At 40.8% G+C, this 23,246-nt stretch overlaps 1 protein-coding gene and 1 pseudogene across 1 annotated transcript; both read right to left on the minus strand.

The window, feature by feature from the left end:
• Positions 1-3,878: 3,878 nt before the first annotated feature.
• LOC148019068 (uncharacterized) lies at positions 3,879-6,877 on the minus strand (annotated as a pseudogene).
• Positions 6,591-9,154, minus strand: LOC148019069 (uncharacterized). The gene is made up of 4 exons (XM_087701298.1): positions 8,668-9,154; positions 8,521-8,577; positions 8,185-8,426; positions 6,591-6,768 (listed from the first exon to the last, which is right to left on the minus strand). The coding sequence occupies exons 1-4, from the start codon at positions 8,794-8,796 to the stop codon at positions 6,591-6,593; spliced, it is 606 nt and encodes a 201-aa protein (XP_087557424.1). The 5' UTR covers positions 8,797-9,154.
• Between the last annotated feature and the right edge of the window lie 14,092 nt (positions 9,155-23,246).

Below are 23,246 nucleotides of genomic sequence, written 5' to 3' on the forward strand. Positions count from 1 at the left end.
CCGACTGAGACTTGTGCTTTGACTTGGTCAGTTTTACCTTGGCAGGAGGATTTGACGAGAGAGGAGCTCTTAGCTCTTCAGATTCGACAGTTGGAGAGGAGACCAGAGGATATTCAGCTAGCTATTGACAGGTTGAAGGTTGCTAGACTATGAAATAAGGACAAGTTTGACAGCAGGCATCGCTTGCAGCCTAGAGCAATAGAAGAGGGAGATTGGGTATTAGTCTTTGATAGCAACCTTGAAAATCAGCATACTGCACTTTGGAAGATGGTGAAAAGATGGTTTGGTCCGTACATAGTCAGACATGTCTTTGATAATGCAGCATGACAGAATTGGATGGGACAGTGCTTAGAGTGCCTATTGCTGGAAAAAGAATCAAGATTTTCAAGAAAAGAGATGATGAAGATTATGCATTGGAAGAATTTGCAAGAGAAGAACAACGAGAAGAAACTCCAATGGAAGAGACAAATGATATGACAGATAATCTTGTTGATATACCGGAAATGCATAATGAAGAGATTGATCTGTTTGTGGATCTTGATGATAACGATCATGGGTAGTTGGCCCATCCGGAGGATGCACAGGATTAGAGGGGGTGGATGTCGTATTGCTGCGCATTCGAGGTGTGAAATCCACGCAAAAGTTGTGTGTGTGATTTGCTACTTTGTACATACTTAGTCGTTATGTTTGCTCTTTCATTCTATGCGGGAAATAAAGTGAAGAGGAGTTTAGTGCAAGAGGAACTTATCCGTAATGCTCTGGTTGACATGTACGCTAAATGTGACATGCGTGTAGAAGAACATGGAGTTTTTGATAGATTGGTAACTCGAGATGCAATTTCATGGGCAGATGATCATACATCACAGAACACCATTGAGCAGTCAATTTGGTGAAACTTTGAACGAGTCATCTGGCTTTGAAGGTCCAAATGTATGTCATCTTCACTACAAGCTAATGGAAAACACCGTTAACTTTTTTCCTCCATGGAAGCAGACTTTGTTCTAGTTAAAAATTGAAAAGAGTTCTACCAAAGGAGACTATAGAAAAAGTTGAGGGCATATCAAAGGGACGTGAAGGACTTCAGTTTTTGAGCAGCCAGTTTATAAATCAAATTTGTTTCCTTTATGAAGCTGAAGCTATTGATGTTGAATAGGGTTGTAAATGTCTCGCTTGATTGATCTTCTATCCTGAAATTTGTCAAGGACTTCTGAAGTCGCGACATTGCTTTCGAAACCCTTTGACAACGCAAACTATCACACGACATACATCTTTTTCCTAGCTTAGGGGCTATTGCTCATCCCCTTTCCACATGCCCTTTTTCATCAATTTTGTGACCTTCAATTGAAGATCCTACATGTCTTTGACCAATTCATGTAATACATCTCCCCTAATAGTAGGAACAATAGCAAGTACAGCCATAAGGTTAGACACAGAAGTGGATGGCTTACTAGATACATCAATTGTTTTTCCCGTAATAGTGGGCAAGCTAGAGACATGCAATCTTTCTCTTCTTCTATGCTTTTTCACAAATATAGTAACAGCTTCCTTAACATGTCTCCACTTTGTTTTAAGACTTGTCTTTGTAGTATGATCCTCTCACAAATCATCAAGCTTCTCTTGAAGCTCAGGATCAGCTGCTTGTAGAAAAAATTCAAATTTTTGACTTACAAGAGCTTACTCAAATCGACTTTCAAATTCTCTTAACAATTATGTAGCCACAAGACCCTTATTGGGTTGTAAAATCTACTCCTAAAAAGTCTTGCATGTAATCAAATTTGTATCTTCAATGTAAAATTCTTCCCTGAGTTTGGAAGTTACCTAGTTAGCATCTTGCATGTATATTTCAGTCATTCGCACTTTCAGTTCATGTACAGTGATCCAAACAAAATAGCGGTTCCATGCAAGTTGAGCCAGTCCAAAGAATTCCATCTTTCGAGCATAGGTATGTACATATGCAGATGCATTACTGCCATTGAACAACTTCATCTCATGCTCAACTACTTGCATTCATCACAATAGTTTGTGTTTGAGCAGAAGTCTGCATCACCTATTGTTGTTGTACCTGCATAAGCATAATCATATTCTGTGGCACTAGATGCTGCAAAACATCACTAAAAATTGTGTTCGAAAGTTTCCCCATCTTGTATTTCCTTCTAACGACTTTTCATGTTGGGTTTACCAATGTCGGAAGGGTTTTTGTCGAAAGGTCATATGTACCGAGGATCAAAGATAAAAGAAAGTAGAAATAGGAGATGGAGGAGAAGAAAAAGAATAGACAAGAGGTAAGCATGATAAATACAAAGCACAATGAATCAAATCAATATGTATTGATAGAACCTAAAATCTCTTGTCTAGCACTATTCAGAAGCAATCTCCAAGCATTAGATGCCCTGTAGCTCCTTCATAAACCAAAAATGTGGATCAAATGATAGCTTCCTCTCTACTGCTCGGAACCCAACTCTGATGGCTTCATTGGCTTTGAAAGGGGGGTAAAACCCTAGGTCATGTAATCCAAGATGTCTCGGTTCACTCCTTCTTCTTCCAATTCAAGGTGTTGTTTTCAATCTGTCAACTGCAATTGCGACACACGCGATTTTGCCTATCTTTCTTTTTTTATGAAAATTCCAAAATTGGCTGAAAAAGTAACTTGCTTTTTGTATGCCATCCGAATGTAGAAGATTTTCTAACTTTTTAGGATTTCTACAATAAATAATATAAAAAATAGATTAAAATTGTCCAAAAATCTAGTATTTTCGGGCCATTCAAGTCAATCACACTAGCACTAATAACTTAGATCACATTGACTCTCTAGATCAATAAGAAAGGTGGATGATGATGTACTCCACAGTTTTTCACACTGTCTGCATAGTGGCACGGCAACGCTATTTGCGATGCAAATAGTGATGCCGCTAATTTGCATCGAAATTGCCCGTCGCTTTTTGTGAACATCCTTGTAGTGATGCTTATTTCTTGGTAATGAGAATTCTCTCTTTCATGCTATGTAGAAAGGGTTTCTTGTGTTGCTTGCACAAAGTTGGGACTAGCTTCTGTAAATTTAGAACTTTCTAAGTATTAGCTAGTAATTATAGATGGAAGATGGTAATTATATAGGCTTGATGATACCAAACAATCTTGAAATATGTTGTTCTTCTAAGTAGCTCTACACCTTTTGAAAACAAATTGGTCATTATACTACAAAAATAACACTGTAAAAGTAGTAATACTTTTATTAGTTGCAGATTGTCAATTTATTTGATTTCACAAAATATGGAAACTAGATATGCTAATTGAGAAGTAATCTTGAAACCTTAAAGTGGAAAAATCACCCACTTTTATTGAAATTCATTCCCCCATTAGAGTACTACAAGTGTATGGATGTAAAAAGGCATTCATCCAAGTTTAGATTATAAGATTTAGACATGATGTATTATGCTATTTAAAGCATAGAAATAATGGGAGTATATTTGCATTAACCCTAGTTGGCAATATACAACTAAAACATGTAATATAATGTTTAGCATTGCTCTATTAGAAGTTGCATGCTCAAGGGCTTAGTTGAATTTATTCTTTGAGTATTTTCAGGTTTTTAAAACTTGGTTTGCCAATCCCACCAATGGTTCTGAAGAAGCATTAAATTTTAATGCGATAGTCTTTTCATGAGCATGTGATTAGAGTTTCACCATTTTTGGACATGAATAGATATTGCACCACGAAGGAATGAAAACCTAGGATTTAAGCTCACACACTCACAACACTGAAGCAACACTCAAAGTGGTAGGCTACAATTCCATTGGCAAATCTCACTATTTTTGCACAAAGGTGCAAGTGAAAGTGTTCATAGGGTTGGTAAAATAGGAATGAGCTAAATGGACATTACAGAAGAAAAATAAATTTTAGCTATATGGCCATTATTCCAGGAAAAATAGATACTAAATTTGAAATTAAACTTGGAGCGGGGAATGGAAAGAGAAAAAGGGGCTTAGTGTTGTAGCAACTTCTTCACCATAGTGCTCTATTGGCTAGTTGCTAGAAAAATATGGAAGGATCAGGGCAAGTATTAGTATTGTTACAAATACCATCATTAGTTGGGTAGAGCCACTAGAATTGGTACTAATTGATCTAGTACAACGATCATCAGTATTACAGCTGGTTGGTGTTACTGTGATCAGGTGTGGGAGCGTCTTCGGAAGCTGAAATTGATGTCGAGCAAGTCGTCCATATGATCGCTGTTATCAAGAAGCCAGTCCTGAAGGGCTTCTTTAAGTTGTTGTATGCCAGGTGTCAACGTCTGATTGCAGGATGACTCCACGGATGCGTTGTCACGCGGGAAGATGGGAGAGGCAACGGATGAGGACGCAGTATCCAAGAGCAACTCCTGGAGGTCATTCATGGCGCCACCGTTGATGATGTCACTGATGGTCTGCTCGAGTAGCTCGCCATGAATGATCTCTGCCTGTTGCTTCACGTGATCATGACTGCCATCGCCTGTATCAGTGACAGCACCTATATCATTTTGCTGCGGCGCCAGAGCCGGGCTTGCATTGATCACGTTCATGTTCTCGCTGGCGGATGAGTATACATCCGGCCCGCTTATGTTGCGAATATTCTGGTCTAACCTACCATTATCGATCAGGTCTAACTCACTATCGATCACGACCCCATCCAGCCCGGCATGATCGTCATTCTGGGAGTCGTCAATCATACTGATTATATTTTGCTGCTGTGATGAGGCCATAGCCAGGCCGCCGCTGGCATTAATGAGGTTAATCGCATCGGTGCTGGGGGAGAGTTGCAGCGCAATCAGACTGGAATTTGCAGAAGGGTTACTGAGAGGAGATACATTAGGGATGAGGCTAGAGCCGGAATGGAAGCTACTCCAATCGGATTTAGGCAGATTCGCATGACTCCTCGCATATGTCGACTGCTTGCCGGATAGCCTTGCTTCTGCCTCCAGCCTCGCCATCTCCCACTGAGCAAGGTGGCTCGCTGTGTCTCTTCTAATATATGTCTTCCAGTTCTTTGCCGCGTTGTCCTGATTAATGTGTCGGGCACTACTTATACCTGCTGATTTACTGCTCATGCTGAGTAATCTGTGCTGCTGTGGTAACTGCCATGTATTCTTTGCGGTAGGGTGATTAGGGGAGTGATTAAGGGACTGCTTATTTTTAGTGGAGGAATTAAAGTTCTCGATCGCACTACTGATCTGGCTGTGCGTAGCGTCTGAGAAGTACAGCCCCAGGTTACGCAGCCTCTTTTTCAGCACTGTGTTCCAATAGTTCTTGATCTCATTGTCCGTCCTCTTGGGAAGGTGGGAAGCAATGAATGCCCACCTGTAAACAGCAGATCAACAAAACAGTTGAAGTTTGACACTCGGTGAACAGTTTCTGTTGATTGCCTTGAGAATCTTGTAGCCTATTGATTGTTATGGAATGTTGGCAAAAGCTTCGTTAGGGCAGGACTTAGGGCTCAAAATCCAGAAGAGGTTCATTAGGTTCAGGAATTAGGGCTCAGAAACCAGAAGATGTTCATTAGGGCAGGGCTTAGGGGATTCTGAGGACTTGGGGCTCACAATTCAGAAGAGATTCATTAAGGCAGGACTTGGGGCTCAGAATCCAGAAGAGGTTGCTGAGACTGGAGAGTTCAGAAAAGCTTGTTGAGAAATTATTTGTAATGCCTTAGCTAGCCTTGACTTGACACCCCTCCACTGATTCACATATTCCAATAGCTAGATCAAGCCATAATTAGTGAGCTAATGAACATAATGGCAGCGCAGCTATATGGTGATGCACTGATGAGATTACTATTAGTGAGCACTAGAATCAAATCTGCAATCTTTAGCCTACAATTTGATATTAGTACCAGTATGAAGATCAGTGTAATTGCTGACCCTTACGCTAAAAATCACAATGATGGAGGTTTACTGATGATTGAGTGCTCACTTGTTGCCTACAAGGCCATGTAACTGGATGATTTTTTGCTCTTCAGAGGGAGTGAAACCCCCCCCCGTACGATGTCAGGTCGGAGGTAGTTGGTCCAACGGAGGCGGCAACTCTTGCCGCACCGGAGGAGGCCTGCATCATCATGATCATCATAAATCCACATAAGCAAGGAGACTATCATCACCACCACCATCATTATAATTTTAGTCATTAGAAAGGAGAAATAAGTCTCATTGGGGCAATGAAAGATAAACTGAACTTATCATGAGATTAAAAGAAATAAATAGCCACACCTCTCTCTCTCTCTCTCTCTCTCTCTCTCTCTCTCTCTCTGTGCCTGCCCCCTCCCCTTCAACTTACCGCATTTCTTTGGTAGAGCTTGCCAGTTGCCGTGTCCATACTGAGAGATGAAGGAGACGAGCTTCTCGTCTTCTTCTGGCTCCCAAGGGCCTTTCTTTACCCCTTCCGACTTGCGGCAGCACGGGCTGCGCCCCATTCTTATCTTCTAAGGTCCTACTTAGTATGTATATCACTATACAATATTAGCCCCGATGATGACAAGACATACACTTGTTGCACTGCTCAGCAAAATAGCTTGCTCATGCCGACACAGAGAGAGAGAGAGAGAGAGAGAGAGAGAGAATTGGCTAGCTAGCTTCTACTGTGGCGTAACTGGTCATGCCGCAGCTGCAGAAGACTGGAGGGGTCTCTAAGAATACCTTCTGAGCTCTCCCGAGTGTCTCTTCTCTGCTTCTTAAATGCCTCATCGGTGCACATTTGCCTGGCTGAGTGCGCCCAATATGTTGCTCGATCTCGTGTGTCTAACGACCTATAAGCACATGTCAAGTTGACAGCGTCAATCTACATTCTCTCTCTCTCTCTCTCTCTCTCTCTCTCTCTCTCTCGCTGTGTAGTGTCTCTCATTCGCCATTCATCACTGTAATGAGATCTTATGGCTTTGGAAGTTCATTATCTTACTCGCCCTTTACTGAAAAAGGATGCCTCCAGGCAGCCCTCAAATTTGAAGGGTACCATGACTTTTCTTTTTGAAGGGCAAAAATGAGTCTGCACTTCAAAAATGATGGCTAAAAATAAGGGTTAACTTTCATTAGATAAGTACATTTTTTATGAGCATTTCTAAGTTGAAGGATGCTTTTTAAAAGTTTACTTCAACTCTCATATATTGTAGTATAAGACTAGAATAGTCGAATCCACATATAACACAAGTAAAGTTGGATTAGATTATATATGCACTTACAAATTGACTTAAATAGACTTTTTAAAGCACTTACAAATAGACTTAAATACATGAAAAAGAGAGAACATGTATATTTGATATCATATAAATTTAGGTAAGCTGCCAAAAAAATGTTAAAGATCATTACAAAAAATTTCTATTGTCGTAGTACTCATAAGAGGGCATGTACATTGCATATCATATAAATTTAGGCCCCTCCCCAAACATCCCATGGGAAATCCGATCGGGATGGTCGATAGTGAAACTCCCAAATCAGTCTATCCTATATTACCTCATTCTTTGGATACTCTTTGTTCTAGCATCTTCCAAGCATTTTTGGCCCGCAAGTTGCCAACAAAATGTTAAAGTGATTACAAAAGGTTCTTGTACAATGCCCATGACATAGTATAATATCCAAAAGTTATTGTTGTTACTTCTTATGATGCCCCTAAAGCTTGAGTGCGTCTCACCTTCATATTTTTCCATACCTCAAAAATCAAATTCCAATCTACTTCTTCCAAGTTTTCTGGAGAAGAAAGAGACATGAACATGAGCATATCTAAAGTGGTGAGAGATAAACATGATCTCTCATCACTTTTAACACGATTCTGTTTTGAAAACCCTCTTTCACAAGCAGCTGAACTTGCAGGTAGGACTACCACAATCTGCCATAACTTGTACAAAGCAGGAAACATTTGCATCCATTCTATTTCCCCACCACATTGTCTCCAAGCTTCAAGAAGTCCCTTTGAGGGATAGGATTCAAAGAGATATAGAACAAATCTTTGCAACTCACCTTCACATTGCTCGGGCTGAATCAAAGACCTCTCTCCTTTACCAAATTTCTCGCAAAGCTGAGAGAGATATTGTCGAACTGATTGGCCTCAAATTTGTGGATCTTTGGAATAGTTTTTAGGAGAAAATAGCTTTGCTGCATTGAACAAGTGATGATCTTGAAACCTTTCATCAAAGTTGATTATCAACCTGTGAATAAAAGCCTTTGCTAACCATGTACATTCATCAAAAGTGATCTCTTGTGCTTTGCCCACTAATGACGTGAATTGCAACACATGTAGATGTATAACACCTTCTTTGTCTTTCACTGAGAACAATCCATTGTTTGTTGCCTTAATGAAGCTAGTTAAGTACTTAGATCCATTTGCAAATGTATCAGTCAAATACCAACCCTTCAAGAGATTGATAAGCACATCTATCTCTCTTCCAATCATTGTAATGTCACAATCATTTTCCTGAAATTTTTGGCTCAATACATTAGTTTCTTTAAGTACATCTGCCATGAAATGAATAATAAATAGCAATTGAAAATTTGTTGCTTTTTTATACATTGCTGGATACTTTGTCTTCCAACATTCCAACAATATAGGCAGCACTTTTACCAACCTACAATGACAAAACAACTAAGTTTTTTAAAAAACAAGAATAAAATTAGAATTAATCTAATCTAAAGCTAATAACTAATCAAATGTATACCTTTTCATGACATTTCCACGCGACAACCATCTCACACCATGAATTCTCATTATCTCGTAATTTCTTGGTAAAAAGGCAAGCATGAGCTTGCTCACTTCGGCTCTTCGAAGAGACGAATTTCCTATCCATTCTCGAACTTTGTTAGCAAAGCTATCCACATAGCTAATCTCTGCAAAGCATTCACATGTATCTTTAACTACAAGTGCTTCCTTATGGGCAATACAATGTACCCCAAGCAAATGTGGTACATCCTTGCAAAGCTTTGCAAATAATCCAGATCTTCTTCCAACCATAGACGCAGCACCATCCGAGCCCATAGCAACCATCTTAGAAAGTGGAAGATCTAATTGATGCAGCACTTTCATAATGCCTTCATACATGGATTGAGCCTTTCCATCATCAATACCAATGAGTTTCACAAAGGAGGTTTTAGGAGAGCCTACACCACCATCCTTTAAGTATGTGATATAAAGGATGAGATGCTTCTCAAACCTTCTATCAGTGCTTTCATCTACAATGATAGAAAAAAACGGACTGCGCCCAATCTCCTCCTTAAGTTGTTCCCAATATACCATATACATGGCTGAGAGAAAATCTTTTCCAGAGGATGGATTGATATAAGCTGAATACTCGCAAGAAAGAGGCATGCTAGGAGTTTTCATATACATGAGAAATTTACATTCATCTTCAAATGCTTCTAAAGACATGTCCTTTATGGCAACCCTATACATGATTTGTATAACACTAATAATTCTACACTTCTCATTGTCTACCATAAGTTCCACATGCTTTTCAATATGCTTTACATTTTCACCAGCCATAAAGCTTTTGCGCTGAACTGCTAACTTATGCAACTCGGAGGCATTATGGATAGCCAATGCTTGCTTTTGAATGGTAGTGCTACCTTTTCCTCCAAAAGGATTTGACATGTTCAATGAAGTGCAAATTGAGCACTTCACTCTCTCCTTCCCCTCTTCATCCAAGATTGAATAAGACCAAGGATAGAGAAGCTTCCACGAGGATACATAGCTACGAACATATACTCTCTTTTTCCCATTAAGAATACCATTTGCACTTTCATTCTCTAAACATTCTGCATTTGGAAAAGTAATCCCAATCTGCTCAAGCAATCTTTGACGCTTATCCTTTTTAGGCGTTCCCATCCTAAAATAACATATCAACAAGACTTTAAAACTAACATGCATGTAGCACTTGATATGCATACATCCACTCCTTTCTTTACATTTTGATCAATTTAATAGTGTGGATGAAGTTGTAGAATAGAGAGCTATCATTAATAAATCATATTCACTTAATATCACATAAAATAGAGCAAGCTTACCTATTTGCTTACTTATATATACAAAAAATAGCACAAACACCCAATAATCACACCAAAACCTAAAAAGTGACATGAAACTAATTAACATATGCATCCAAACATGCATTCAAATTATCAAAAAAAAAATTAGCACAGCCACCCCATAATCGCATTCAAATAATGTATTTAATTGAAACTGAAGCAAGTTAATTCTATATTACATGTATCTAAACACAACTCAGAAGATCAATGACTTGAGTAGAATCAAAAATCACAAGTCAAAAAGCTTGAAACTAAAATAAGCTAATTGTAGACATGCTTGAATATGGAATAAATTGAGGTGTTAAGCACACATTTTTTTTTCAATGTCTTATACAATTGCCACAAAGAATAGCTAGCAAATGTAATAAGATAGTTACCATATTCAATGCATGCTACATAGTCTACATTGTTCAATCTATGCCTAATCTTATCCATGGCAATACCTACCAACTGGCAATCGTATTTTGTAATGCATGGACTTGCATTGAGAAGGAACTTATTTCTATGTCTCTCCACACAACTCTTCAAGGAGCAATTAGCATCTCTATTTACTAGCATAGGTATAATAAAACCATTGGATTTGTGATGAAAACTCTTCAAGTGGCAACTGTGGTTTCTAGTGAGTCTTCAGTGCTAACATCTTGCATTTACCACCATATTTAAATGTGACTCAACTAGAATTTGTGGTTAGGAAATCATTATTATGTTCTCTTTCATGGGATTTGCATAGCAAGATAAATTAATTCAAATTTCACCATCTTTATTTTCAGCATAGCAAGATAAACATAGCACAATGACTACAGCACAGCTCTATTTCTGCATTATAATCTATTGTTCTTGCTCATCCAAATTTGCAGGTTTCATTTCTTTGCTTATGATATTACAAGACAGATTATAACCAAGAGATTCACCAATGCTTGATACATGGCACTCCCAATAAGGACAAACACACACAAATTTGCAAAACAAAGTTTCAAAATCCTAACCCAATTTACCTCATCAAATTCGACAATACTAGACTTGGAAGTTTGATGACTGGAGAGGTAGAGCTGAGTCTCCAAGGTCAGGTGGCAAGTCGAGTTGTGAGAGAGAGACTTGGGGACTCGGGAGCCCAAGTCACAGCCTCCAGGGCCCAGGCCGCAGCCTCTAGGGCCAAGCGAGAGAGAGAGGGGGGAGCCCAGGCCACAGTCTTCAAAGCCCAGGGCTTAGACTGCCAGCCGCCAGCTGAGTAGAAGCCTCCAAGGGGGAGGCCAGGCCGCAGCCTCCAGGGCCCGAGTGAGGGGAGAGAGACAGAGCCCGTGCGAGGGGGGAGAGACAAAGGGACTCCCGAGTCCCAACCGCAGCCTCCAGGGCCGTCTTCAGGGGAGCGAGGGCAGGGGCCACTGGGCCAGTCCGCCACGGCAGGGGCCACTAGGGAGAGAGACAAAGGGACTCCCGAGTCCCAACCGCAGCCTCCAGGGCCGTCTTCAGGGGAGCGAGGGCAGGGGCCACTGGGCCAGTCCGCCACGGCAGGGGCCACTGGGCCAAGACTCCAGTCTGCCACGGCAGGGGCCAGGCTCCAGTCCGCCACGGTAGGGGCCAGGCCCGAGGGGTCACGGCGCATGCCCTGCGGCCCTAGGGATTAGGGCTCAGTCAAAGGCTGAGAGCCTTAAAGGAATCAGGGCCCAGGCCCCAGGGACCATGGCCCAGGCTTCAAGCGAGAGGTTCTAGAGTCCATACTTCAACGAGAGGGCTTCAAGCGAGAGGGTCTAGACTTCAGTGAGAGGCTTCAAGCGAGAGGGCTTCAGCGGCTCATCTCAAGGCTCAAGCCTTCAAAGTTCAGGAATCAAGGGCCAGGGCCCAGGCTTCAAGCGAGAGGGTCTAGGACTCCAGGGTCTCGGGAGACAGTGAGAGCGAGGCCTCAGCCCTCAAGGCTCAAGGACATTCCAGCCTCCAAGCTCCAGCGAATCAACGATGAAAGAGCGAGAGGGAGACTCGAGAGGACTCAAGTCTCAGGAGGAGAGACTTGAGAAATTAGGAGGAGAGGACTTGAGGAGGAGAGACTAGAGTCTGAGACTTGAGAAATTAGAAAGTGCCCGCTAGCGAATGGCCCTTGAGGCTTGGCCCTTGGGCCTTGGCCCTTTAAAGTTTAGGTACCGACTCCACATGGCACAGGAATTTAAGGATTTTGGAAGGTGGGCACTGGGTGCACGGTTAAATTTTAATTTTCAATAACCAAATTTATTATTTTGGAAGGTGGGTGACAGCCTATAGGTGTACCGTGTACCCCATAGTAGAAGTCTAGAACTTAGATTCTAGAGACTAGAAGTCAGGATTCCAATTTCCAAATCTAATTTTTCAAAATTAAAATTAAAATTTAAACTTATTATTAGATTTTAAAATTTTATTTGAAGGGTGTCTTCGAAATGCACCCTTCTTTTGAAAAGTGTACTTGTTTTTTACATTTCTCTCTGAAGGCTGATTTTATTTTTCAACTTTCCTTTGAAAATTCATAAAAGGTTTAACACTTCAATTGTTGAAGGTCATTCTCATGAAAAGCCTTTTTTTTGAATGTCACATAAGTTGTTAGGCTTCTAGAGAAGGGTCAAAACCCCTTTGAAGGGCATTGCAACCTTCAAATTTGAGGGCTGCCTCCAGGCTCCAAGTTCCAACTTTCAAAGGCCCCGGCCCCAGGGCCCTACCTTTAGGTTTGGAAGGTCGTAGAGAACTCTCTCCTTCTTAACGAGATGGAAAGGTTTTAAAGGAGCTCTCACATTTAAGGTATTTTTCTAAAGTTATTACCTTTTTCTCTCTTTCTTTGGAAGGGTCCATATGTATTATCTAGAATTGTTATCTCTTTTTTTAAGAGACTGGAATGGTACATAACTATTTTTCTTTTCATTTTGAAAGCTTGAAAAGAGCTCTCTCTCTCTTTCTCCATCAAAGTAAAACTGAAAGTAATTTATAAAGATTGTAATGTAATTAATAAAATGTATAATATAAAATACAAGCTATACATACAATCTCTTTCATGTATTAAACTTATAAAATTTCATGTATATATAAAGTTGGTACTAACTGGACCTCACAAAGAAGTTCAAATCAAACTTCTCTCTCTCTCTCTCTCTTGATTTTTTCCTCTCTCTCTCACTCTCTATATTTTCATTTTTTCTCCCTCTTCCCACCCCTCTCTCTCTCTAATTTTTTTCTCAATTTCATCTCTTCCTTTTTTTTCCCTTTCATCTCCCTTTCTATATTTTTCTATCTTTCTTTCTTATGTCTTTTTCTCTCGCTCTCTCTCTTTTATTCATCTCTCTCTCTCTATTTCATTTCTTCTCACTTCTCTTTTGCCTCCTCTCTCTCCTTTATCTTTTTTCTATTGCTCTCTCTTCCTTCCTTTTTCTCTCTTCTCTTTTGCCTCCCCCATCTCCCTATTTTTTCTTTGCCTTTCTCTCCCCTCTTTCTTCTTTCTCTCCCTTCTCTTTTTTCTTTTTTCTTTTTTCTTTTTTTATTTTCTCTCTCCTACTTTCTTCTTCTCTCTTTGCTACTTTCTCTCTCTTTTTTACTTGCCCCCAATCTCTCTCTCTCTCTCTCACTCACTCACTCTCTCTCTGTTTCTAAATTTTTCCATTTTTTCTCTTCTCACTTGCTTTCTCTCCCTCTCAATCTTTTTTCTCCCTCCCTCTTTTCTCTCTCCTCTTTTGCCCCTCTCTCATTTTTTTTCTCCCTCTCTTTCTTCCCTTTTTTTCTCTCTTCTCTTTTTTCTTTTCTTCTTCTTCTTCTTCTTCTTAACTCCCACTCTCTATCATATTTTTTATCCTCCTCTCTCTTCCCTCATTTTTCTCTCTCCCCCTTTTTCCCTCTCTCTCTCTTCTTTTCTTTCTCTCCCCTCTTTCTTCTTCTCTCTCTCTCTACCCTTTTTTCTCTCCCTCTCTCCTTGTTTTTAAAATTTTATTAGTCCTCCTTTTTCTTCTCTCCTCTTGCATCATTGCTTTTTCCTCTCCTCTCTCCCCCTCCTCTTTTTTCTTTTTTTCCTCTTTCTCTCTCCCTCTTCTCTTTTTTCTTCTCTCTCTCTCTCCCTCATTCATTCCTTATCTCTCTTCTTTTATTTGTTCTATCTCTTCTTCTCTCCCTCTTGTTTCCTTGGCTTTTTTGTTCTCTATCTCTCTCTCTCTCTCTCTCTCTCTCTCTCTATGTGTGTGTGTGTGTGTATGTGTGTGTGTGTGTTCCCTCTCTCTTAATTAAAAAGGGGAAGGGGAAGAGAAATGGAGAGATTACACATAAGAGAAAGGGGATTTTAATTAAAAAGGGGAGGAGGAGGTAAGTTTGAAAAGACCTTTGGAGGTTCAAGGCTTCTCGAACCTACAACTAAAATTATATAGTAGTATAGATTGGAGGGTATATAATTTTTTTTAAATGTATTATATTTTATTTTAAGGCCAATATATTGATTACCCAACCCTAGACGATCAAAACCCCCTTTGTACAAAGATTGCATTTTCTCTTGAGTAAAGATTAACAAGACATTGCTCAACAATCTACTCAACACAAAATAATAGAAAAGCAAAGTGGATCAAAATAAGCTAAACGGTAGCAATGCGCAAGGTTTGAACTCACACAGCCACCAGCTAAATGGTAACAATGCACGAAGTTTGAACTCACACACCCACCATACTCAAACCACTATGTTATGTCCCCATTGGCATCACAAATCATTACATGCCTAAAAAATAAGCTAAAAGGCTAAAATGCATGGCTACCTTATAAATCATTTTTCTACAAAAAAATTAAAATATTTTATACCACTAATCAAAATCATGTTTGAAATTTTTATATCTTGCTAGAGCTCTACTAAAGAATACTTTGACTATGTGATACCCATTTTCATAATGATATAGTCACAAATCAATAAGGATAACCAAGTGACTCAATAGCTCCAAAAAGCACACTCAATCAATTTTGATATACTATTGAGAATTGCACATTGGTAAATCATTCATATGTACTTGCAACATTTATTCTTTGATCTAATTGCATCAATGAACCCGTACTCAATTTTGGCATCACATGCATAAATATAACTAAATAGAGATCCAACTACATATATGGTTGAAGCCATTGGTTGTGGCAATTTATAAGTGTAATGAACGGGGATCACAGGAATATGGCATGGGAACATACCAGTCACACTGACGGTATATAAGGTGTAAGAGGGTATTTTGAAGCATCAGAGAAATTATCAAGAAACTCTCTTTTCACCTTCTCAAGCTTTCATGGCTTCCGCTTCTTCTTCCTCTTTCCCTCTTTCTCTCTCTTCTTCTTGCCTTTCTCTCTCCTCTCCCTCTTCTTCTACACTCCTTCTCTCTCTCTTTCTCATTAGTTAGGACAGTTAGGTCTCTTTCATTACAAGTGGTATCAGAGCTTTGTCCTTGATCCTTCTCTTTCCCCATAGATTTAGGGCTCTCACAGTTTCCCATAGTTAGAAAGTTCCAGTTACATCTCTTTCACAGGTACACAGGAGTACTCAGGCAGGCTGTCAGCCCTCTTGAAGACTGTGGCAGCCTTTCTTGGAACTTTCCCAAGAACCATGGACAAATCTGGAGGCGGGCAGACAAATTTGACCGGTCATCACTAGTTTTCATGCAAGTTTTTTAGGGTTTTTGGCAAAAAGGAGGGCATCACAGTTAGAGAAGGCCAAAGACTCAGTTACTTTTCAAGAAGACCTTCTCTCTCCTCTTCTCCCAAGCTGCCATGGAAGCTCTAGCTCAAGAATCCCAGGAATTCTTCCCCCCCTCCTCTTCCTCAGCAAGTTAGGATGGTCCTAAGGTGTTCCCCTCAGTGAGAGGAGCACAGTGAGCAGCAGCACCACGTGGTTCAGCCCTGCCTGTGGCCCCCAGGAGTAGCTCGAAATTTGCGACGCAAAAAACGGGCTGCTTCGTGGCCTACAGGGCAATCCCCCCAGCCCTCCCCTCCTTCCTGGCTTCAGTCCTGGTCCCTGGCAATCTTCTTGGTCAACATCAGTGACATTTTTCTCAGCCCTTAGACTCCCCTTTGGCACTCAAGAGACCTTGGTCTGGTGCAGTCCATGGCAGCCATGGAACCTTGGCATCAAGCTCAGAAATCCTGAAGATTTTGGTCTCTCCTTGGTCCCCCGGAGTCCCCTCTTGAACATTGCTCAAGATTTCAGCCCCATCAAGAAGAACGGGAAGAAGATTACAAACAAGATTTGAAGGCATGCACTTGTGGGCAACCATGGCTATGGAGTAGGACCTCCATTTCAGCAAGAACTCTCATGGAGTACTGAGGTGGCATCACTAGCTGCCTTCTTCTCCAAAAGACTCAAGGTAACTGTTTATTGGCTCTCATTCTCTCCGTTTAAGCCTCTTGTTGAATCCCATCCAATTGTTTGAGAGAATTTATGAGTCCAAGTAGATAATAGGAGACCAGACCTTGAATGCATGCTGATTAATTGCCCCAGTCATTTCTCTTTGATCTTATGGTGCTGAAATCGATTTTACTCATGCTGAAGCTTCATTGTGATTATATTTTGCTTACCCATAACCCGTTTGGCTTTTTGTGAATTGGTTGAGCCAAGAAGTGATAAAAATCCATTGGATAAGGATGAGTAGGCAGTGAGTCACTACCGGTAAGCTCCCTATCCCTATTTCCAATTCCAATTCCATGCACTTCATGAAAGCCCAAAATTTTGATTCTAGAAATGCATCTCATGCTGGTTGTTTAATTAATAAATGTCTGCCATGTATATTTCGGGTGAGGAAAAGCCCGATGCCAGGCAAGGTGGCAAGACAAAAGAGGGGTGACCCCCCCTTACCATCAAAGACGCTGAAGGGGTGCACAACCCGGCCCGGGGGGAACTTTGCCCACCTCCCGGTGATCCGGAGCCCAAAGAATTATTGCAGGTGCAGGTACATTTGATGGAATAGCTCGAACCCTCATCACTTGAGCCTACAAACCCCTACATGCATTGGTAATGTCATAAACCGCTTGGTAATGTATGGTGGATGCAATGCAAGAAGGGCAGGGAATGCAATATGGAACTGGTCTAAGCAATAAGATATGGATGCAAAGCATGTATGTCTTGAGCCACCATTGAGGCCTTGGATGTCTGGGATAAGACCCTCACCATTGGGATAAATAATGCTTCTTGAGGGAGCCTTTGCAGGGTATTGCATACAGCCAGTCCTACATACTCCGCTCACAAGAATTGATTATACCAAAGCCTCTTTGTGTGATTGAGCGCAAGCTCTATATCTTGACTCGAAGAGAGCATTTTCCCCTTCGATTTGAGCTAAAAATCTCCCCATTCTGCCCTACGATTTGGGAGATACACCCAGTTTTGTATCCAGAGGCACTGTGGGACAGGCAGCAGTCCTACACAGTCAGCCCGCAAGAACTGATTACACCAAAGCCTTCTTGTGTGACTGAGCATGAGCTCTATAACTTGATTCGAAGAGGGAATTTTCCCCTTTGATTTGAGCTAAAAATCTCTCCATTCCGCCCTACGGTTTTGGAGTTACACTCAGTTTTGTGCCCAGACGTACTGTGGGACAGGCAGCAGTCCTACACAGTCAGCCCACAAAAAGTGGTTACAGCAAAGCCCTGATCATTTTCAGTTTTATGACTCACCAAACGGGTTCCCTTTTGACCCCGGTGGTGGCTGCCCCGTTGATAACATACTTGGGAATGACCTTTGGCACCCCTTATCCACCGCTATATCAGCCTGCTCAATCTCCATGGATGCATGGACCGGCTGTAGGAGTCCGAATACCTTACGGGCGCATGGTAACATTCATGGCAAGAGTGTATACATCCTCATAGATAGTGGCAGCACACAGCTTTGTAAATAAATCAACTCTTAGCCGTTTGGCATGTGTTCCCACTTAATTACAGCAACCTCTCCAGGTTCAAGTGGCCAATAGAAATGAGGAAGTGAGCTTCCATGTATGCACACAAGTGTCTCTCATGCTGGCTGAAAATTACACAGCAAAGGTGGAGTTGATTACCCTTGATATGGGCCCTGTGGATATTGTATTGGGATGTGATTGGCTTCAACAGTTGGGAAAAATCTCTATGGACTTCTCTCGGCTGTACATGGAGTTTGTAATGCATGGCAGCTTGTACACTTGGAGGGAATCAAAGAAAATACAGATTTTCAATTCATAACAGCAAGACAACTCAAAAAGGAATTCAAGAAGCACTCCCAAATCTTTGTCTTGCACTTTCATAAGGATAATGATGACCAACACACCTTAGGAAAGAAAAATGCAGCACTAAAAGCACTTTTGGCTGAGTATGAAGACCTATTTCAGCCTCCCACTACCCTTCCCCCTAAAAGATTGGTGGATCACCCGATTGACTTGGAGCCCCATACCAAGCCCATCAATAAACCCCCATACAGACTCTCTAAATGTGAGAGAGAGAAAGTAGCCAAGCAAGTCAAGGAGCTCACTGAGATGGGATTCATAGAGCCTAGCTCTTCCCCTTATGCCTCCCTGGTCCTATTGGTTAAGAAAAAGGACAGATCTTTCCGGTTGTGCATTGACTACCGTGATCTCAATAAGATCACCATAAAAAATAGATACCCCATCCCTCGAATTGATGACTTGCTTGATGAACTCAAGGGTGCACGCTACTTTACTAAGATTGATTTGCGATCCGGTTACCACCAAATCAGAATGCGGGCGGGTGATGAAGTCATAATGGCCTTTCGGACTGACCGTGGCTTGTATCATTTCCTTGTCATGCCATTTGGGCTCACAAATGCCCCCGCCACATTTCAGAGCTTAATGAACAAGATATTGTAGCCATGGCTTTTCAAGTTTGTGTTGGTATTCTTTGAGGATATACTCATTTACAGCAAGTCAAAGCATGAGCACTTGAAACATGTTAGACAAATTTTTGATGTACTGAGAGAGCACCGTCTCTTTGCCAAAGAAAGCAAGTGTGTCTTTATCCAAACGGAGGTTGAGTACTTAGGACACATCGTTAGTGAAAAAGGCATCCAAGCTGATCCAAAAAAAGTGCAATGTGTTCGGGAGTAGCCCACCCCCACTACCACTACCTCCTTGCACGGCTTTCTTGGTCTTTCCTCCTTTTATAGGAGATTTATTCGCCATTATGCTACCATTCCAGCCCCATTAGCAGATCAGCTGAAAAAAGAGGCTTTCCTATGGGATGAACTGGCTGCCCGCAGTTTTTAGCAAGCTGAAAGACTTGCTCACCTCAACCCCCATCCTCGTATGCCCCGATTTTTCGAAGGATTTTACCATTCAGTGTGATGCTAGTGGACCGGGTATTGGTACAGTTTTGCTGCACAAACATGGGGTAATAGCGTTTGAGAGCCGAAAATTGGATGATAAAGAGAGAGAGTTACATGTTTATGATCAGGAGATGTTAGCAGTCATTCATGCTATCAAAAAGTGGCATCACTACTTGTATGGCAGTAGATTTAAGGTAAAAAGTGACCACCGTGTGCTCAAATATTTCTTGACTCAGCCCAACCTCACTCCCAAACAACGTAGATGGGTGGCGACACTACAAAACTATGACTTTGAGATTACCCACACCCGTGGAAAGGACAATGTAGTGGCCGATGCACTCTCTCGCATGTGGGCATGCAAAGTCTCATCCATCACTGAACTCCACCATGATTGGATTGAAGAGCTCCAAGAGGCATACTTGCTTGATGTTGAATTCAGCCCTCTTTTCCAGAAATTATAGCAAGGTGTCTTGGATGAGAACTCCCAATATCAGCTCCATAATGGCCTCATTTGGATCCATGGTCGTATTGTGATTCCCCATGCCTCTCCCTTCACCTAAAGGATCCTTGAAGAGATGCATTCTTCCCCGATTGCTGGCCACTTAGGGATCTTCAAAACATATGATCGAGTTTCAAAAAGCTTCCATTGGAAAGGCCTGTGGCGGGATGTAAAAGACTTTGTGTCTAGATGTGTGCCTTGCCAACAAAATAAAGATAGCTCTCTTAAACCGAGTGGTTTATTGAAGCCTGTACCTATCCCCGAAGGAAAATGGACCCACATTACCATGGATTTCATCACTGGTTTACCTACAACCAAGAAGGGTTGGGATAGCATTTACGTGGTAGTTGATCGACTCACTAAAGCATCCCATTTCATCCCTACAAAATCACAGTTTACAGCATCCCAAGTTGCCACTCAGTTTATGGATCATGTTTTTAAATTGCATCGCTTGCCCCAAGTCATAGTACATGACCGGGACACCAAATTTATGAGTCAGTTTTGGCAGACCATTTTCAGTTCCATGGGGACCAAATTGGCTCTGTCTACAACCTATCATCCCCAAACAGATGGGCAGACTGAAAGAGTCAATAAGTGACTTGAAACTTATTTGCAACATTTTTGTCATGATGTACAGAATTCTTGGGATGTATGGCTGCATTTGCCTGAATTTTCTTACAACAACTCCACCCATTTAAGCATTGGAGTCTCTCCCTTCGAAGCATTGTATGGTTATCGGGTGCCCCATCCTACCGTGATCTTCAATGAAAAGCTCAACCCCTTGGGGAAAGAAGAGCTAGACCGCATACAAGCTCTACTCCAACAATGCAAGGTAAACCTCAAAAGGGCTCAAGAGCACATGAAGCTCCATGCTGATGCAAAAAGAAGACCCCTTGACTTTCAAGAGGGTGAAATGGTACTCCTCAAGGTCCCCAAATCCCGTTATGCCACACTAAAGGATTGCTCTTGCAACAAATTGGCACACCGTTACTATGGGCCCTACAAGATCATCAAGAAGGTCGGGGATTTGGCTTACCGCCTCCAACTCCCTTCCACCACTAAGATCCATGACATCTTCCATGTGAGCCAATTGAAACCTTTCATTGGCACTCCCAAAAATCAAGTAGAAACTGTACACTAGAAATTCTTGGACAGCCCTTTATTTTATACCAGTTTTGGTTCTGACCTGATTGCAACCCCACCCCAACCACATGGGCTAAAAGTACATCTCATGGGCTCCGTAACGGCTCCTCAATTGTCCCATTTGGAGTTGCCCACACAAAGTTATGGGTGATTTCCTACAGCACACTCTTACATTCCATGACTACATCCCTTGTTTTTTAGGACAAAAACTTCATGAGACGGGATGGTTTGTAATGAAGGGGGATCACGGGAATATGGCATGGGAACATACCAGTCACGCTGACGGTATATAAGGTGTAAGAGGGTATTTTGAAGCATCAGAGAAATTATCAAGAAACTCTCTTTTCACCTTCTCAAGCTTTCATGGCTTCCTCTTCTTCTTCCTCTTTCCCTCTTTCTCTCTCTTCTTCTTGCCTTTCTCTCTCCTCTCCCTCTTCTTCTGCAGTCCTTCTCTCTCTCTTTCTCCTTAGTTAGGACAATTAGGTCTCTTTCATTACAATAAGACTAATGCTAGCATGGATCAAACCGAGATTACGGAGATGTATATAAATTTTTTCAAAAGTGTACTTGGAAGTAGGTTGTCCAACTAGGGGTCCAGTCAAGACAATGTAAGTTCAACATCACTAACTTTTTTAAAAACATAAGTTTTTATACATTTTTCCATCCTTTGAATCAAGTAAATATTCTATGAATGAATAATCATAAAATTTTCAATGAACTGATTAAGAACCAAGGTAAGGAAAGGGATTAGCTTAATGACATCCTTCTGGTATGAAAATGACAATTCTATCTACCAAGCACCACAAAAACTTTGAAAAAGTCCACTCACAAAAAATGATGATCATTCTAGTATGAAAATGCAACAAAATAACTTTGAAAGTAGTCAATAAAAGATCATCCCATTAAAAAAATGAAGATCTACTACCTCTTTTACGTAGAAAAGTATACCATTTCAATGCACTATTCATATTTGAGTAGGAAAATGGTAGTTTTATATTCTCACATATAAAAGAAAATCGATTTTTTCCAAGGTTTTTTACCTTTTTCTCTCATAGTCTCTCATAGATAGAAACATTGTTTGGCATAGAATTGGCTACCTTTGACTCTCTCTTCCTCTCTCAATCAATAGTACACTATATCCTCACTACAATACTCAATAATCACTCATAATAATCCTTCTTTGGTTGTGGATTCCCCTTCCAAAAGGTGTGTCTGATATGAAAGGTCACCAGAGCCACTACAGTGCACTACAAGACGTACATTGTACACGCAAAAGAGCGGGCGCGTTTCTAAGCGCGTGTATCAACGCATCTATTTACCCTAGTATACAAAACACGTCTATATATCCGCGTTTATAAACGCGCCTATAGATGCGAAACTAAATGCACATATTTTTCATTTCTCATAAAGTCCCTAAATATGACCAAACCTCTTAACAACTAGTATTTGTTTGAATACATTACCAACTTTACTTCTTTTTTAGTATTACAAATATACATCCAATCATTCAAAGCTAATTATATATGTGTGATTTCATGCCCTATATACATCCAATCATGCCCTATACAAATGTGATTGGATAGGGCATGATTGGATGTATATACGACATAATTACACTAGATCATAAGGACATGATATACATGTATAGGATCATAAGGATGTGATATACACGTATATACGACATGATATACATGTATAGGGCATACATGTATATCATCCAATCATTCAAAGCTAATTATATATGTGTGATTTCATGCCCTATATACATCCAATCATACCCTATACAATGTGATTGGATAGGGCATGATGATTGGATGTATATATGACATAATTATCAAAGAAGTGATTGATACATGCACATGTTGCATCTATTGTGCACTTAACCTAGCCATGGCTGGATCAAAGGTTGACTTGTGCATGTGCAATATATATATATATATATATATATAAAGAGAGAGAGAGAGAGAGAGAGAGAATTGATCAATACACTCACATGTCTCATTTGTTGTGCACTTAACCTAGCCATGCATAAACTTATAGATCAAAGCTTAATCAGTGATTCAAGGGAGTACACTCACTTTTTAGGATAGTCCCTTGATTCTCATTATTCTCGAGGAATATACATCACAATCAATACAATCAAAGCAAAAGCAAGACATGCATGCCAATTCATAGCATGAGTAGATTGATGTAAATCAGTTGGCTTGTGCATGTGCAAGCTATTCCAATCATGTCAAAGTGCACTTATAGCTCACATATAATTTTAGATAAGGTGGACCACATGTAGCCAATGTGCACATGTCCTCTTTTTATCA

This window comes from Lygodium microphyllum, chromosome 20, assembly GCF_053477565.2.
Source record: "Lygodium microphyllum isolate KBCC chromosome 20, Lygodium_microphyllum_v1.1.10, whole genome shotgun sequence".
Classification (NCBI taxonomy): Eukaryota; Viridiplantae; Streptophyta; class Polypodiopsida; order Schizaeales; family Lygodiaceae; genus Lygodium; species Lygodium microphyllum.

Excerpts from the sequence above, each read along its gene's own strand:
- LOC148019069 (XM_087701298.1), bottom strand. The coding sequence starts at position 8,796 with ATGGATAGGAAATTCGTCTCTTCGAAGAGCCGAAGTGAGCAAGCTCAT. Across the intron at positions 8,427-8,520 it reads AAGACAAAGTATCCAGCAAT|GAAAATGATTGTGACATTAC; the intron begins GTATAAAAAAGC and ends CAAAAATTTCAG. Across the intron at positions 6,769-8,184 it reads ACTTTTGATGAATGTACATG|GTCGTTAGACACACGAGATC; the intron begins GTTAGCAAAGGC and ends ATGTGCTTATAG.